Consider the following 16,868-nt stretch of genomic DNA (forward strand, 5'->3'; position numbering starts at 1 on the left):
TTCAGCATTTAAATTTATTCCTGCATTTTTCGTGGTTAAAAAGTCTATCTAAATCATATTAAAATACAATGAAAACATAACTGGAGACAAATTCTCGCCCTGTCGAACCCCGCAATGACTTTCAAATAGATCAGAGTTCTGTCCATTTGCCGAGACACAAGACTTAATATTTTGGTACATGTTGGTTATAACATTGAATATTTTACCACGTATCCCACTTTTAAAAATTTTACTCCGTAAACCTGATCTCCAAACTAAATCAAAGGCGGAAGAAAAATCAATAAAACAACAAAATAACTTTTTCTTACTTGATCTTAAGGTTTCGATGGAGGCCTTGAGAAACAAAAATCAAACAACACCAAATCATAGAAAGAAAGAGTTGTTTGACATGAAAATTGAACAGCATGTAAAACATGTATATTAATTTACGAAACAAGTGTCAGTATACTGATATAAACATTGAATTCCGGAAAAGGGCTGCCTAAAGGGGCTCCACTTCCGGACAGTTAAACGCGTTTAAAAACTCACCTTTTTCAAAGAACAGTTACACATGTTCGTTTTGATGCATTTGCAATAGCGTGCGAGTGATGAAACTTCGCATAACAAGTTGGAACACAGTTTTCAGCAATTGTTTATCTTTATTTATTTACAAATAGCATTCATTTTCAACTGTTCCCGATTATTTTAAGTACAAATGACATTCATTTTCAAAGGGAAACAACTTTTTCCGATTATTTTAAGTAATCTTCGAGAAAAAGTTGTCTCCCTGTTTTGTCCATAAGAATTAGTTTAACAAAAACTAAATCTCTATATATCTTAAGTATCGATCGGCAATTTTACTTTTTATAGTATTTGTTTTTTTTCTTATCAAATTCATATTTTCAAAATAAATTTAAAATGTTTTAATTCTCAATAGAAATTCTTAATTTTTTATTAATTCAAATTTAATATTTTGAAAAATAAATTGTCTTGCGTCGAAATTAACATTTGTGTAGTTAGGTAGTTCTAGTTACCACGCCACGATAAATTAGTGGCTTACTACCGTTTGCAAAACCAGTCGACCGTAGTTCCGTTGCCGATAATGGCCGATAATGGCGGAGTGCAATACCTTATCTTTATATCTATCCTGAGACCAAATTTTTAAGATTCTTTAAAAAGCGAATTTTCAACATACCATCAGTGCAACCAAGTGCCTGTGGTTCTTCCGGAAAATGTGTGTAAATTAGTTTATTTGGGTCAACTAGAAAATAGTTTTCATTAAAACTGTATTTCAGTTCGCCTGTTCCAGTTTTGTTTATAATAGGAATGGTTGCCAGGTAACTGTCAACAAGACACCATTTCCCGTAAATATACACAGCATTCCACCAATGCTGGTATTCCTCAGGGGTCATGGGTTGCCCGATTTTGTAGTTGGCACCCTTTGCTAGACCGGAAATCAACTTGCAGTGAAGGCCGGCAAAACTGAAAAAAAAAACAAAAACAAATACCAATCAAATGTAACATCCAAACGAGATTATCTTTTCATTCCTTTAAGTACATGGACAAAGAAAAGTAATTATGAATATACATGACAATGGCCACTGACATACTACGGACATACATTGCCCAATTCTTTGATTTTAGTAACCAGTAAAATCTGAAGAGCCCATCCGCTTAGCGGAGAGCGCAGATAGATCTAAGGATCGCGGGGTCCCGAGTTCGATCCCTGGGCAAAGCGTATGTTCTCCGTGACGATTTGATAAAAGACATTGTGTCCTCCACATCTCTGATTCATATGGGGAAGTTGGCAGTTACTTGCGGAGAACAGGTTGGTACTGGTACAGAATCCAGGAACACTTGTTAGGTTAACTGCCCGCCGTTACGTAACTGAAATACTGTTGAAATACGGCGTTAGACCCAAACAAAAGTAATCTGACGACGTATTTTCACCTTGGTGTGAAAATATATTATGTTAATAATGTATATTTAACTGCTTTACACGTGTAACGATATGTATTGTCTAATCACAACAGTTTTGCACTAAGAATCAAAATCGAACATACATGATTACTAACATAGTGTAAAACGAAATTATCAGAAAGCAAAATATAATAACAAATTACAACTGTTGTGGCGTTCCATAGATATTTATTATATATTTTACCAGCACATGGTATAGAAGACATGAGCAGGAGTTGACCTTCCCATCTTCAACCATATCAGGATTTCTTCTGGACTGTCTTTTTCAACCGTCTTAAACTCGATATCTGCTACATCTTTCTTTGTAATCCAACGGAATATAAGCCTGAAATATGCAAAACAATACAAAATTATAAAGTAAAGCAATATAAAAATCTGGCAAAATCATTTTGCTCAAGGAATTTTTGTGAGAAAATATATCTCATTTGAAAATCTAACGAAACTTGTATATATCCATAAGTAGAACACGAAAATTCCATTTTAAGAAATACAAATCACTTGCCCCTCATCGATGTGGGCTCGAGTCTCACTCGGGGCGTTGAATTCTTCATGTGAGGAAGCCATCCAGCTGACTTACGGAAGGTCGGTGGTTCTACCCAGGTGCCCGCTCGTGATGAAATAATGCACGGAGTCGCCAGATGACCTATCATGTGTCGGTGCGACGTTTAATAAAAAAAAAAACAAAACAAAAAACAAAAAAAGAAATGCAAAATTAAATTTTGAGAAATTAAAGGTTAATTATCAAGTGAAAAAAGTGTTAGCAAATACGTCATAAAGTGATCTTGGTTATAGAAATAGGATAAAAAACACACCTAGCTTTTGCAAGATCGTTGGTAACATTGACCGAGAAGATTAGGTCCCACATTTGGTCTCTGAAACTGTCGTGGTTACACTGCGCCACCTGGTGGTCAAACAAAACTCGTACTATTAGCTCATATAATTACATAATTTAGTTTTCAATAAATTTACTACTCATTTACACCTTCCTAAAGATCTTAAACCTTAAAATGCTAAAACTGGTATTTCAAAAAATTTCCACATTGCCACTAAATATAGCACATACATGTATATACAGATACATTTAATTTACAGATGTTAAGGGCATTTTCATGCCGGTGCAGTCAAGGGCGTACATTATATTTTCTTATTCAAATCCGTAGATGTAGAAATTTAAAAAAAAAAAAAGAATTGCTGATGCTTCTTTGTTTCTAAAGTGCCAGTTCGGCGGAATATTCGTTTCTGTAAGCAGCGATTCAAAGTTCCGACCGTGGCTTACGGTGGTTGGTTTTTATGCTAACATGGCTGTTTGGCCTATAATTTTTGCGCAACTAGATCAAAAGGTGGATCACTTAAACTAAGGGCTTTCTAAACAAATACTAGTAAGTGATATTCTAACCTCTTCTGCATGAGAATCTAACGATTCGATCGTCCTTCTGTCCGTGAAGTCATAGAAAGTCACGACGCGCTGGTTTCGGCGCTTCGGTAACATTCGGAAGAAGTTCGAAGTTTTCCGGAGGCTTTGGCGGCTCCTTACGATCTTGAAATTCTAACGCCTCAATCGTTGGAATATTCCATGACATAGTTTTCCGAGAAAAAAACATAGATGTTATTTCTAAACTCTCAAAATTTCAATACATAATACTTTAAAGATTTACGACCGATTTTTCAGTTAAATGAATTGATGAAACAATATTTACATATTCAATGTCCAGGTAATTCGCAATTAAGTGCGGTTTAGAATACGCAACAACAAGCGGTACCCTTAATAAATTTTGGTATGAACAAGTGAAATAATTATATATCCTTAGCAGATTTCAGTAAACTTGACAAGTATCGTGTTTGCTAGCTTTATATAGAGGACCAGTTAACTGCTGCTACTGCCAGCAGTTACAGCAGTTAAATGCTCCTACTGCCAGCAGTTACAGCAGTTAACTGTTCCTACTGCCAGCAGTTACAGCAGTTAATAAGCTGTTACACTAGTTTGATGGTGTTGCTGACATCAGGTATTTTGTGTAAATAAAAACCTTCACCTTCTTCACAATATACATCACATCAAGTAAATCCTAATATTAGTTCATTCTGTGCATCCAAATGTTTTCTTTTTGTACTGTTATTTAAAGCACAAAATTGGAGAGATGGGTGCGCTACCTACCCCCCCGCCAACCCCCCCTCCCCCTCCTTCCTTGTTTCTACGCCTATGGTAAAGTAGTTTTAACAAGTTTGATGTAATTAATTCCCTTGATTTGCTCGTTATGAAAATGAAAGTAGAAAAACGCGCGCTTTTCTAGATAGTTACATGTATGATCAATTATGTGGTTTCGTATTTGGCCCGGTCACGTTTTCTAAATAAAATGAGTACGTGTATTTTATAGGCATATATATTCAATGAGATATATTTTAAGATTATTGACGTGAAGATAGGAATAAATATTAACAAACAGTTGCTTGCTGTGGAATCGAATTTCCTGGCTCCGTAAAGACACTAAACTAGGTTTTAGGACTCCATCTATCGCATCATGTGTGCGTGTGTGCGTGTTTGGGTTTAACGTCTTTTTCAACATTTCTTCAGTCATATAAACGACGGTGTCTACTTGTAGCAGTGAGCACAATAGTGCTGCCTCAGACACGTGGCATGATATCCCACCAAGTCACATTATACTGACACCGGGCTGACCAGATCTAGCACTATCCTCTTAATGCTGAGCGCAAAGCGAGGAAGCTGCTAGTACCATTTTTTTTTTGTCTTTGATATGACGCGGTCAGGGATCGAACCCACGACCTCTCGCTCTCGAGGCGGACGTTACCGAGGCAGTACTATCGCATCATATAGATTTGGTAAAAGCGAGAAGTTTGGGGGTCGCCAGCTCCGCCCCAGACCTTGAGTTTTGGATCGGACCGGGTGGCCATTGTAGAGAGGGTTGTCCCCCACCAGGCACGGGTGGCCGCCATTCCGGGAAAACTCTTGTTCGGGAGAAACCCGGGTCGAGGTGTGAGCCGGGGGTGGGTCGGGGGTGGCCTAAAATCGTTCCAGCAGTTAATAGGAGGTCCCTATGGGATCCTGAGTTTGGGTTGAGACCGGGTGGCCGTTGTAGAGGGTGACGGTCTATGGGTGGCCAGCATAGTGGCTATTCCGGGAAAACAGTAAATACACCTGAAATATATTCGAAACTGGTAAATTGCTCTCGTTTGCCGTAACAGGAGCCTTGCTATTTGCTGTCATAAACATTTTACTGCTAGCAGTAAGAGGAGCCTTGTAAACATTTAATCGCTGGAAGTTAGATGTAAAAAAACTTGTATACTGGTCTTTATAATAAACCATTTGACTGCTGCCAGTAACACATAGAAAACTCTAAAACTGCTTCCATTGGTCATTACACTGCTGGAAGTGACATGCTCTCATTACGGTGTCCCGTTTGGACAATCGTGACATTTTATTGAATTCTAAATCGCGATGTACGATGGTACGATGACGAAAACGCGATGGTGCGATGGCAGGATGATGAAACAACGTTGGTACGAAAGTGAAAACGCGATGACACGATGATGAAATCGCGATGATACGATGACACGATGGTGAAATGTGGATGTAATATCGCGTTTTTCATCATCAAAACATCGCGTTTTCACCATCGTATCATCGTAGCATCGCGTTTTCACCATCGAATCATCGTAGCATCGCGTTTTCACCAGCGTATCATCGTACCATTGCGTTTTCATCATCGTACCATTGCGTTTTCACCATCGTGCCATTGCGTTTTCATCATCGTACCATCACATTATCACCATCGTACCATCGCGTTTTCACCATCGTACCATCGCATTTTCACCATCGTACCATCGCCTTCCGGTGGTCATGCGCAGTGGTACAGTTTATGTGTCAGTAAAATACAGGCTTGATACAATTTCATTTTCACATTGCACTATACACCTTCTACATCCTAACAAGAATAAGCTGAGTTTGAATAATATCATGTGACTATTACACCCAGCTTTTTATTTACTTTCATGCATACATAAAATACAAAGGACGTGGCCTTGAAAGTTTTACACAGTTTTAATGAACTGAGCACTGAACATTTTGTAAAACATATTGCAAAACAGCAGAATCTAAATGGTAAATTTCTTCTCACAAAATACATTGAGATACATTCATCTATTGTTGACAAAAGTACAAGTGCACGGGATTACGTATTTCCAGCCGGAAGGCGATGGTACGATGGTGAAAACGCAATGGTACGATGGTGAAACCACGATGGTACGATGATGATAACACGATGGTGAAAACGCGATGGTACGATGATGAAACCACGATGGCACGATGGTACGATGATGACAACGCGATGGCACGATGGTGCGATGGTGAAAACGCGATGGTACGATGATGAAAACGCGATATTACATCGACATTTCACCATCGTACCATCGCACCATCGCGATTTCATCATCGTGCCATCGCGTTTTCATCATCGTACCATCGTTGTTTCATCATCGTGCCATCGCGCCATCGCGTTTTCGTCATCGTATCATCGTGCATCGCGGTTTAGAATTAAATAAAAAGTCACGACGGGAGAGACTTTTAAACCATTTAACTGTTGGTATTACATAGTTTATAGGAGAATTTAAGGGTAAATGGGACAATTTCCTTGATAGGGTAAACAATTTTCCTACGGGCAGAATTTCTTTAAACTTTGTATACTTACAGAGAATCAAGTTTAGAACAAAAATATGTATTAAAATCATAGGTACCCAGGCTTGAGCCTGAATTTTCTGCCCTTGAAAGTCAGTTTCAAGGGCAGATAATTCATGATAGAAATAGATTAAGAACGCTTCAATGATCTTTAAACGGTACGGACAAATGTATAAGCGAGAAGGGCAGGTTTTACGGCCTATTACACATCTGAAGGAAACTTGCAAAACTGATTTTAATAACACAATTTAACTGCTGGCAGTATTATATGTAGGACACTGACAAAATAAATACCTTATGCTATTCTCATCATCTGGTAATACAGCTTTATTAACTGTTATAATTGCTGGCAGTTGTAGCAGTTAACTGGTGTTAGTAAACACGATCAATTGCTGTAACTAGTGGTAGTTAACTGCGACAGGCAATAAACTGCTGTAACTGCTGGCAGTAGGAGCAGTTAACTGCTGCTACTGCCAGCAGTTACAGCAGTTAACTGCTCCTACTGCTGTACTGCCAACTTCACGCCGATTTTATATAGACTGGAGTGTTTCGGTACAAGAATTTGTGTCTCCGTTAATTTCTCAAGAAACTCAAAGTAAACAAATGAGAGAGTTTCGGTGACCACCAACAACATGAAGACAGACAACTTATTTAACAATACAAACAAAGTTTAAATTGCAACCGTCACATCTTTCGAACCGCTTCGGGTAAACAACACAAGTGGCCAGCGGAACAGAAAATGTTTTACCAAAATCTGAATTCATTTATTACACATAAACTAAACTGCGGCCCATAAGGTGAAGAGCCGCGACTTCATGAACCAGATATGAAACGAAACTGTGATTAAGTACTGAGAGTCTCTTGGACTTTTGAGTCATGTGCTCAGGGAGGAACTTTACAATAGTTAGAACTTTAATAGAGCTTCATTTTGAAATTTTAAAATGCATAAAATTTTACAGGAAAGATAACGAAGAAGCTGGTTATGTTGCGTGCATAATCTATTTAGTGTAGTACAAATGTACTTTTATTAAAGGTGAACTAGGGTGATCTACTGGGTTCACTGAATCGCAGTTACTGCGAGAACTTTAGTCGAGTTCAACATATCAAGTTAAATTAAATGAAAAAGTTTATTTCAGTGAAAATATCTTAACTAATTATCACTTTACCTCCTTTTCTTCTTGTTCGAACACCTCACCGTCGATATCATCAGTACCCTGTCCTCTCGTGATTTCTCCAACAAACGTTAACTTCTCGTCGTCCGCGAGATATAGAACGAGATACTGACACGCATGACAGAATGACCGTTTCTTTTTGGGTTGGTTTACGAGAATATCTACACCGTATTCCCCGGGTTCAGATGGATTTAAACTGACACTGACCTGAAATTAAAAGACAAATGAAGCCTCTGTCGTCCTTAACTTATTTTAGTTTTGATTTAAAAAATTCGCAGTGGAAATGCGAGAATATCATGCGATCAGATTCTGAATACTTCTGCACTAAGATATCGTTGCAGTAATTAGTAAGATTCATTGATCAAATTATACGTGACCTTCAAAAGAAATCAAAGCATATTTGCTTTCAGTCTTTGTTTGTTTTTTCATACATTAGATAGAGAATAATGCAATCACCTTAAAAACTAAAAGAATATATAGCATGGTAAAATTACTGAACGTGGCAACACTGCGTTTTGTTTATGCATTAAATATATTTCCATTTTCCAACTAGTAATTACCCTTTCACATCTACAATGAACTTTTAAATACAATTAAAATCAATGATATTTCTGTTGAGATGAAATTTGTATCTTTTAACCAGCCTTTAAAAGATAGGTTGGTAACTTTAATACACCTATCTAGGATAGCATCATCAACATCTCACCTCCTTAACTTGCACAACACCTGTAACGTCAGGTCAACTGTCGGCTCCAGCGAGGTTATTACTCCAGACCTGAAGTCGGCTTCTAGTCCTAACTGTAAAGGAAATGGATTTTCTTTCATAAAAGTTACTTTTATTTTCTTATTTTTCAATAGCGTTCGTCACAAGAACATTTCTTTGAGAAGTTGTTCTCTGGACCTTAATGTATATTTGTTAATTTTTGACATGGTTTTACTTGCGCTAATTTTCGTAAAAAAAGTAAAGCGCGAATTCAAAACAATCATTAATATAAAAATGCGATTATGTCTACACTAAATCGCGTTTTCAACTTTAAATTGGCTCTATAGTACAAGGCTACTAAACCCTAGCGCCACCACCAAAAAGTGGTGATAAGGGAAAGTGCTATCGACATTTCCGTGGTGCAGGTATCACCGGTTTCAAAATATAAACAGGTAAGTAAAATTTATATTTACGTTCCATTTTCGTTGATATAAATTATTTAAAAAATCGGAGAATGTAGTGCCGCGTAAGAACATTATTACTACAGGTTGACTGCAATTTCGTTAAGATATTATGTAAATTGTGGTGCCAAGAGCTTTTCTCCCGATTCCGACATTTGTAAATTTTGACATCTGTATGCATTCCAGCTAAATTTTGATGCATAGAAACACTATATGAACATTATTGCGCTTGCAAATGGTCTAAATGTGTATGATACTCACACAGACATACATTAGTATTGATAAAATGTCCTGTAAATGAAATACACCAGCATTTATAAATTTAATGTGGTGGCGCTTTCACATCAGTGATGGCGCTATACAGTAGTGGTGGCAATGTGGCGGACGGTTAGCGTTAGAACGTCTGACAACAAATAAGTAGTTTGATTCATAATAAATAAGTTATAATTACAGGGATTGTATTTATCTTTTTAAAACTAATGTCTTAAACGTATTTTTGAAACATGTGTGTGAATAAAGATTGAACGACTATTTTTTTTAATCAAATAATAAAACTGTTATATATTCAAGTATCATTCAGACACTGTTTATCCGTTGCAGATGGGAAGTCTTAAGCGAAAACGGAAAACTAGATCTCTCCTAAAACATAAAAGAAGAACAATATCTTGCCAATCCTTTTTTGTCCGAAGAGATTAATTCAAATGAACACAATTATCTCACTGAAGGCAAGTTCTACAACAAGAACACATACTCCTCCAAAATACAGTCACTCAAAAACTTTGAAAAAGGGCTAAATTTTTTCACCGATCAAAAATAAGTCGTAAAACTGAAATCACATTCCAAATAAAACAAACTTTTTGACAAGTCAGTCGCTTTCAAATCAAGCAACACTTTAAGATTTGAAACGATTCTAATCATGACAATGAATATGGAGAGGTACGTGAAACTATTAGCGAAATGGAGGAATGTGACACTTAGTTGTATTAATTTGGTGCACGTGAAGACTCTGTCATTAATTAGGCAGATAAGTCGATTGATTACTTTGTTTTTTAACAAAGGGAAGACCATTTAGAAGTATTAATAGATGTTCTAAAAACATTTGAAAAAAAAATGTAAAAATTGAGTTTCGGTCATTTCACGAAAATTCCACATGCTGATGTTACATGTATGTTGTTTCTAGATGTAATAAATTGATTCAGTGCAAATGGAGTTCAGCAGGCTAGATATGTATAACGATACATTTCTCAGGGGAAAATCGCCATATGATATATTATGTGGTGGGCACTTTTATTTCGGAAATGCTTAGTTTCGAAATGTTTTCTTTTCTGTGTGTTTTTATTGATTGAACATTTGTTGTTTATATATATAAATAAAACTTCAAATTGCCCAGATCTTAAACAAGATAGACGTGTAAGTTGGTAGCCACAATTGATATTGAACAGAAAACGAATGCCATAGCCACAGCACCACCACTACTGTATAGCGCCATCACTGGTGCGTTAGCGCCACTACTTTTAAAAAGTACTGGAATATTTCTTTTAAGGGAGATTTCATTACTGCTAATGTTTGCCTGTGTAAGTATCATGCATATTTAGACCATTTGCACGTGCGATAACGTTCTTATAGTGTGTTTATGTATCAAATTACAGCTCGAATACAGACGGATATCAAATTGTGCAATTGTGCGAACCAGGAGAAAAGCTCTTGACACCACAATTTTTAAGACATTTCAATGAAATTACAGTCATCCTATAGTAAAAGTGTTCTTACACAGCGCTACATTCTCTGATTTTGAAATAAGTTTTATTAACAAAAATATAAGACAGAATGTTAAAATTTAGTTTGAAAGCGGTGATAGCAGCACCACGGAAATGTCGATAGATGTTTTCCTTATCACCACTTTTTGGTGGTGGCACTAGGGTTTAGTAGCCGTGTAATAGATATACAAAAATGTATTGAAAACAATGAACTAGGGTGATCTAAAATTTTCTCCGGGGAGGTAACCGCAACAGGCTTACAAAATTTTGACTGTTAATTCCCTGGAAAACAGAACTGAGTTCTCGCTCTTGCATTATAAAAAAGGTGCACTTCATATTTTAGTTACCTAAATTAATTACATTAAGTAAACATAAAAGACAAATAAATAAAATCCAAAACAAAACATCTCGTTTAAATGTTTCGTCTAAATTTTGTTTAAGCATTAAATCCTTTAATCTAAACGATGGAAACAATAAGTATTTATGAGTGGGGCATGTGCATGCATTAATTTGAATACAACGACAGGAAAAGCACCTGTACCATCGGCGGCAGACAAAACATTTGTACGCATGTGTAAGCCATAGCCACTCGTTATATATTACCTGCAGAAAAAATATTCTCTAAGACAAGATAAATGTACCGGTTGAGAGCGGTAATGTAATCATGAACTTTTAATACTGGTGTAATTATGCTTAGTTTTTAATAACAGTTTAGACATTGCACAGGCACAATTCTGAAGATGTCGTAAATTAATGAGATTTGTTTCTCAAACTCGTGACGTTGGCGGGATACAAGCTGTACATGCAAATGGGCCGATATCAAGCAATCTTAAGTTTAATTTCTTTCTTACCGAAATTTTCTAAGAAAACCATTTGTCTATCTAGGCTCATCTTAAAAGTCAGAGACACAGATAATGTAAAACATTTTAGAAGTGCTATTAAAAAGCATATTCTACTGCAGAGAAAATTATTGCAATGGACGCTATAACATTGGCAGTCAAAATCCGTTTAATTGTTTGTCGAATGTCGAAAGGCGAACACACGACAAATAAGCAGTTTTCGACCTTTCGTGTTTCCGACATTTCGACCCGACTACACGAACAAATATGCATCATTTCGACATTTCATGTTTTCGTTACTTCGACATTGCGCCTCGCCGACACGAACACACGAAATGGCAGAACTAAGCCGCCATAGTTATTCGAATCATTTCTACAGAATAACAGCCAATGTGTACCAACACTTGCTGAGACTGCAAGCAAATTAAATGACATATGTTCCAACGAAAATACTTCGGAAGTTCGTGAGGCACATGTTGATTTGTTGGAATCCATTAACGAACAAGACATAATGAAGCATCTCAGTTTCTTTAATACTAATGGTAGCCCAATACACATAGCGTTTATCAACTATATAAAGATGATTATATGCATGCTTCAGTTTCAACGTAGAACAGGTAACTGGCTGTTACATCTATCTTCGCTGCAAGAATTTTTGAAATAATTTTTGCAATGGACAGATTAAATTTTGCAATAATGATACCTCTTTACTTTACTGAAATGAATGAACTAAAGACAACTGAGTCCGGTATTTGGTCAGAATTCGAGTCTGGTAATTAGGTTGTGAATCGGTCATCTGTAGCATTTTGTGCTGTTGGTGCTGATCATGCATTAGAACAAGTTAACAGATAAATTAAAGTTGCAGGAGGTATTGTCGGGATAACTCGCAATGAGCATGCCCGCACACGCTTCTTTCTTGTCTCCCCAGAACTTACAAGCATTAAATCAGACGCCCAGACAATGGCAAATGTTTCACCATTCAGTCATGATGTACATTATGAAAAGTCCCCTTCTTCCTGCAAACTGCTTGCCTCAAATGTAGCGAAACTTACAAGTGCTATATCCAGTTCCAATGATCCGTTTTCTTACGAAAAAGGTGATATCCTAAACATTGTAACAAAAGCTATAATAACTGACAAAATCCAAACAGACATAGTTACAATGGAGACCACAGGATCTTCTAAAATGAATGACTTTATTATAAATAAACTGTGGAAGGATTCGATCAAAGATAAAAAAATATATATCTGTTGTGACTGGACTATTTGCCTAATTTGTAGAATGCTAATTGTTGCAAACTCACGACAGGAAGTCAATCTTGAAAATACATTAGGTAAGTATGAGCTGTCAGTTGTTCCAAGAGCTCTTTTTGCAGCAGATGGCACTATGAATCACATTTCAGAAAAGAGCCAGTTAATAGCAATCCTTGAAAAAAAAGTTCCAGATAATAAAACCGAGATCGAAATAAGGCCGTACTCATTAGAAAAACCTTCCGTTGCTATAGTTGATGCAATGGCAATGATACAAGCTCTGTATATGCCCACATCAATTAAAACGTGCAAAGACCTCGCTGAACATATCTTTGAAAGAACAAAACAAAAGTTTCATGATTACGATGAGGTATTCATAATATTTGACAGATATGATATCCCTAAATCACTTAAAACAGCCACACGCGTCCGAAGACAAGGCAAGAATCAGCCAATAGCTTATCACATAACTGACAATACGAATATAGAAAATGTTCAAATGCGAACACTTCTTTCATATGCAAGCCCTAAAGATGAACTATCGGTTTATTTTGCTCCCAAATTAATTATGAAGGCGAAGACGAATGATGTCAAACATCGTTGCGCGTAGAAACAAAATAGTCTCTTCCAAGATTAAGGTAGATTATTTGGGAGAGGCTGATACAAAACTATTACTTCATGCTGTCGACGAAACAAAGCGAGGTGCAAATTCATTACAAATATTTTCTTGCGATACAGACGTGTTTATTTTGTCCTTGACACAATACGAATACGTGCCAAAAAGTACCAGCTTCATTACGGGCACTTGGGATAAAAAGCGAAAAATAGAAACTTGGTCCTATATATGAAGCAGTGGGTCATGAAATTATTCAGGCTCTCCCACTAAGGCAGCATTTTTACAGGCAGTTCATCGTACACAATATCAATGTATCGTTTGGAACAATGATATCACTAATCACCCAGACTTGCCCGACCAAGAACAGTTTGGCTGGAAGAATGGCGACGGTATTTATATTCCTATAATGACATTAAATTCTCCAGCTCCTGACACATTATTGCAGTTAATTAAATGCAGCTGCTCAAAATCACTATGCGGTACTACGCGTTGTAAATGCAGAGCAAACAAACTGGTTTGTACCGGATTATGTTCATGTGGAGCAAAGGAAGATCTTTGTTCAAATACAAATAGCATAGATATAGACATTGACATGTAAATATCCTTTTATTAAATTGTTAATAACAACTAAAAAGCTACGAAAGTCTTCGAATATCATGATTTTGGTATATTAAAGTAGTAAAGTTGATACGTAACAAATATATGCAAGAACATAAGTTTATGTTTCAAAACGTGGGCGGGGTAAGCTTTATTTCGAGTATTTCACTACATTTTGTTATCTCTTTACTTCTGTATCTTATTCAGTATTGTAGTTACATGGTATACTAATATTCCAGAACAAGAAACAAAGATATTGGTTCTTAATTTTGCTATATATCTAACGTTAATGCCGAGTAACACAAAGTTTCATTTACACAAATGGTCGACATTTTGATGACGTCATAAATCGGTCCAGTCGCGGAACTCGGACTGGCGACATGTCTTTTTGTGACCAATAAGCATTACTTAACAAGTTGGTATATGTCATTATTAAACTTTTTTTCCGATCGCACGGGATTCCCGTTCTGAATACCCTAATAATAGGGTAGTATGCTTAATTGTTTGCCAGACAGATTTGAAAAATTTGGACCGCGTACAAGTTCTCGTAATGGGCGTGTACGGAAAAATCACAATTTTGATAACATTTTCGCAAACAAATAATTTTTCTGCCTTGTGGATTTTAATGACACTTGTCTCAGTCATTGATAAACATGTAGTCTGTTATATGATGAAATAAAATGAATAGGTTTTTGAAATATTTGCCAATGATCTGCACATCACACCCTGATTTTATGAAATTTACACATTAGTTGGAGCTACTTAACGTGCCAAACGTTTTAATATTATCTTTTACATTTAGAAAGATTGCAACGATGCCATTTAAATAAATTTTCTTCCAGGTTGCCATTAATTCATAAAACGATTTTCATTTCTGTATACTGACCCGAGGCTTTTGTTTTAGCTCACATGTCACGTAGTGACAAGGTTTGATAGGTGAGCTTTTGTGATCGCTCTTCGTCCGTCTTCCGTCCGTCGTCCACAATTTCTTGTGAACACGATAGAATTGATTTTAATCAAACTTGCACACAACTTGTATTAGCATAATATCTCTGGCCAGATCACATCATGGGTTCCAGAGTTATGACCCCTTAAAGGGTCAAAATTTGCTAATTTGGCTTGTGAGACCACATTTTGCAATCAATTTTAATTACACTTGCAAATTTGTATTGGCATAATATCTTGGTTCTTTTCGAAAACTGGCTAGATCCCATCATGAGTTCAAGAGTTATGGCCCCTTAAAGGGCTAAAATTTGCTATTTTGACTTTTGCAGCCATATAGAGATGAATTGATACAAACTTGCAAAATATCTTTAACAACAATAGATCTTGGATTCCATGATGAATCTGTCAGATCCAATAATATGTTCCAGAGTTACAGCCCCTGACTGACCCCTGAAAGAGCCAAAATTTGTTCAAATCTTTACCATGTGAACACGATAGAAGTGACATTTTACATTTGATTTTAACCACACTTACACACAACTTAAGACAGAATAAAATCTCGATTCAGATCGAAAACCAGCTAGATTCCATTATGGGTTATAGAGTTGCAGCCCCTGAAAGGGGCAAAATTTTATAATTTGGCACTTTCAGCCATATAGAGGTTCCACTTGATGTATGTTATTAAAGGCATATTTTACATTTTCCTACATTACACTGTGGAGAGCACTTCCAATCTTTTCAAAAACGATTCGGTACTTGAAATTTACTAGAAATTAGGAAAAATAAAAGTAGATGAAGTATGAAGTATGAAAACCGTAACTAAACATTCATGCGAGTAAAAGCACTTATAAACCGCACAGCAACCTTATTAGCATGTTACATGTACAGAATGACTAATATTATATAATCCGTTTCACATATATAAACATTTTTTAAAAGTTAAGAATACTGAAATAATTTCTTATGAAGTATGTACAGTTTATATGTGTTGCAGATTACGCCAAACTGCCAAATAAACAGTTCTTTCCTAGTTTTGCACTTTATTTCATATCATACATTTTTATATAGTTTTGATAGTATTCACATACAAACATTTTGTTGCTTTCTTCACAAACAAGAATTGACACTGGTTGCTGGACATGCTGTACATAGAGAGCACGAATTTCCCTTGTATCTGGTACTATCATGCTCACTCTTCCTCTGTTACCTTGCCCACAAACAATAACAGTTCCATTCCTGGTCACTGCCAGTCCCCTTGGTGTTTTAAGATTCTCACTCGTCATCGTTGCCTTTAGTTGCCCATCTACTGTTAGCTCATACACTGCATCTTTACTACAGTCAGACACAATAATACTTTTATCACCTCTAAAACCTATGTAGTTTGGAAACTTAAACATGCTCGTATCTTTGACTTCATGTAGAATGTCACCTTTCATGTTCAGTATCTGGACAGCTGGTGGCTCGGTAAAGGACACTGCAATGACCCCATTATGATGATCAATCCCTGCGCACCCATTTCTAACTTCCAGGCTGTGACTTTCAGATAGTCCGTTTTTGGTGCTCATAAACAAAATTTTCCCTTTATTGCGTAAGGTGACTGCAACAGTTCCAGAATTTATCACTGTTACATCCCATGGCTCACCAGGTGGCTCATACCTTGTTGTGATTGTATTGTCTCTTACATTCAAAACCTTCAGGGAATCATTTTCATAATCCACAAGCAGAAGCTCATCAGAAGAAAGCATTACTAATCCTGTAATCCAGCAAATAATATTGTCATCAGTAGTTGTTACATTGAGCTTCTTCACATAATGTGCCTTCATATCAACTATACTTGTCTTGATTTGTGCAGTAAATTTCTGCGTTTGCGTCTTAATGTTTC

The 16,868-nt window shown here is 36.5% G+C and overlaps 1 protein-coding gene across 1 annotated transcript; it reads right to left on the reverse strand.

Moving 5' to 3' along the window:
- Positions 1 to 1,016: 1,016 nt before the first annotated feature.
- On the reverse strand, positions 1,017 to 3,415 carry LOC128559688 (hillarin-like). Its single transcript, XM_053552026.1, has 4 exons — positions 3,356 to 3,415; positions 2,772 to 2,860; positions 2,144 to 2,284; positions 1,017 to 1,461 (listed from the first exon to the last, which is right to left on the reverse strand). Exons 2-4 carry the CDS (start codon positions 2,822 to 2,824, stop codon positions 1,122 to 1,124), a joined length of 534 nt encoding a protein of 177 aa, XP_053408001.1. The 5' UTR covers positions 2,825 to 2,860; positions 3,356 to 3,415; the 3' UTR covers positions 1,017 to 1,121.
- Between the last annotated feature and the right edge of the window lie 13,453 nt (positions 3,416 to 16,868).

The sequence above is a fragment of the Mercenaria mercenaria genome, chromosome 9 (genome assembly GCF_021730395.1).
Source record: "Mercenaria mercenaria strain notata chromosome 9, MADL_Memer_1, whole genome shotgun sequence".
NCBI lineage: Eukaryota > Metazoa > Mollusca > Bivalvia > Venerida > Veneridae > Mercenaria > Mercenaria mercenaria.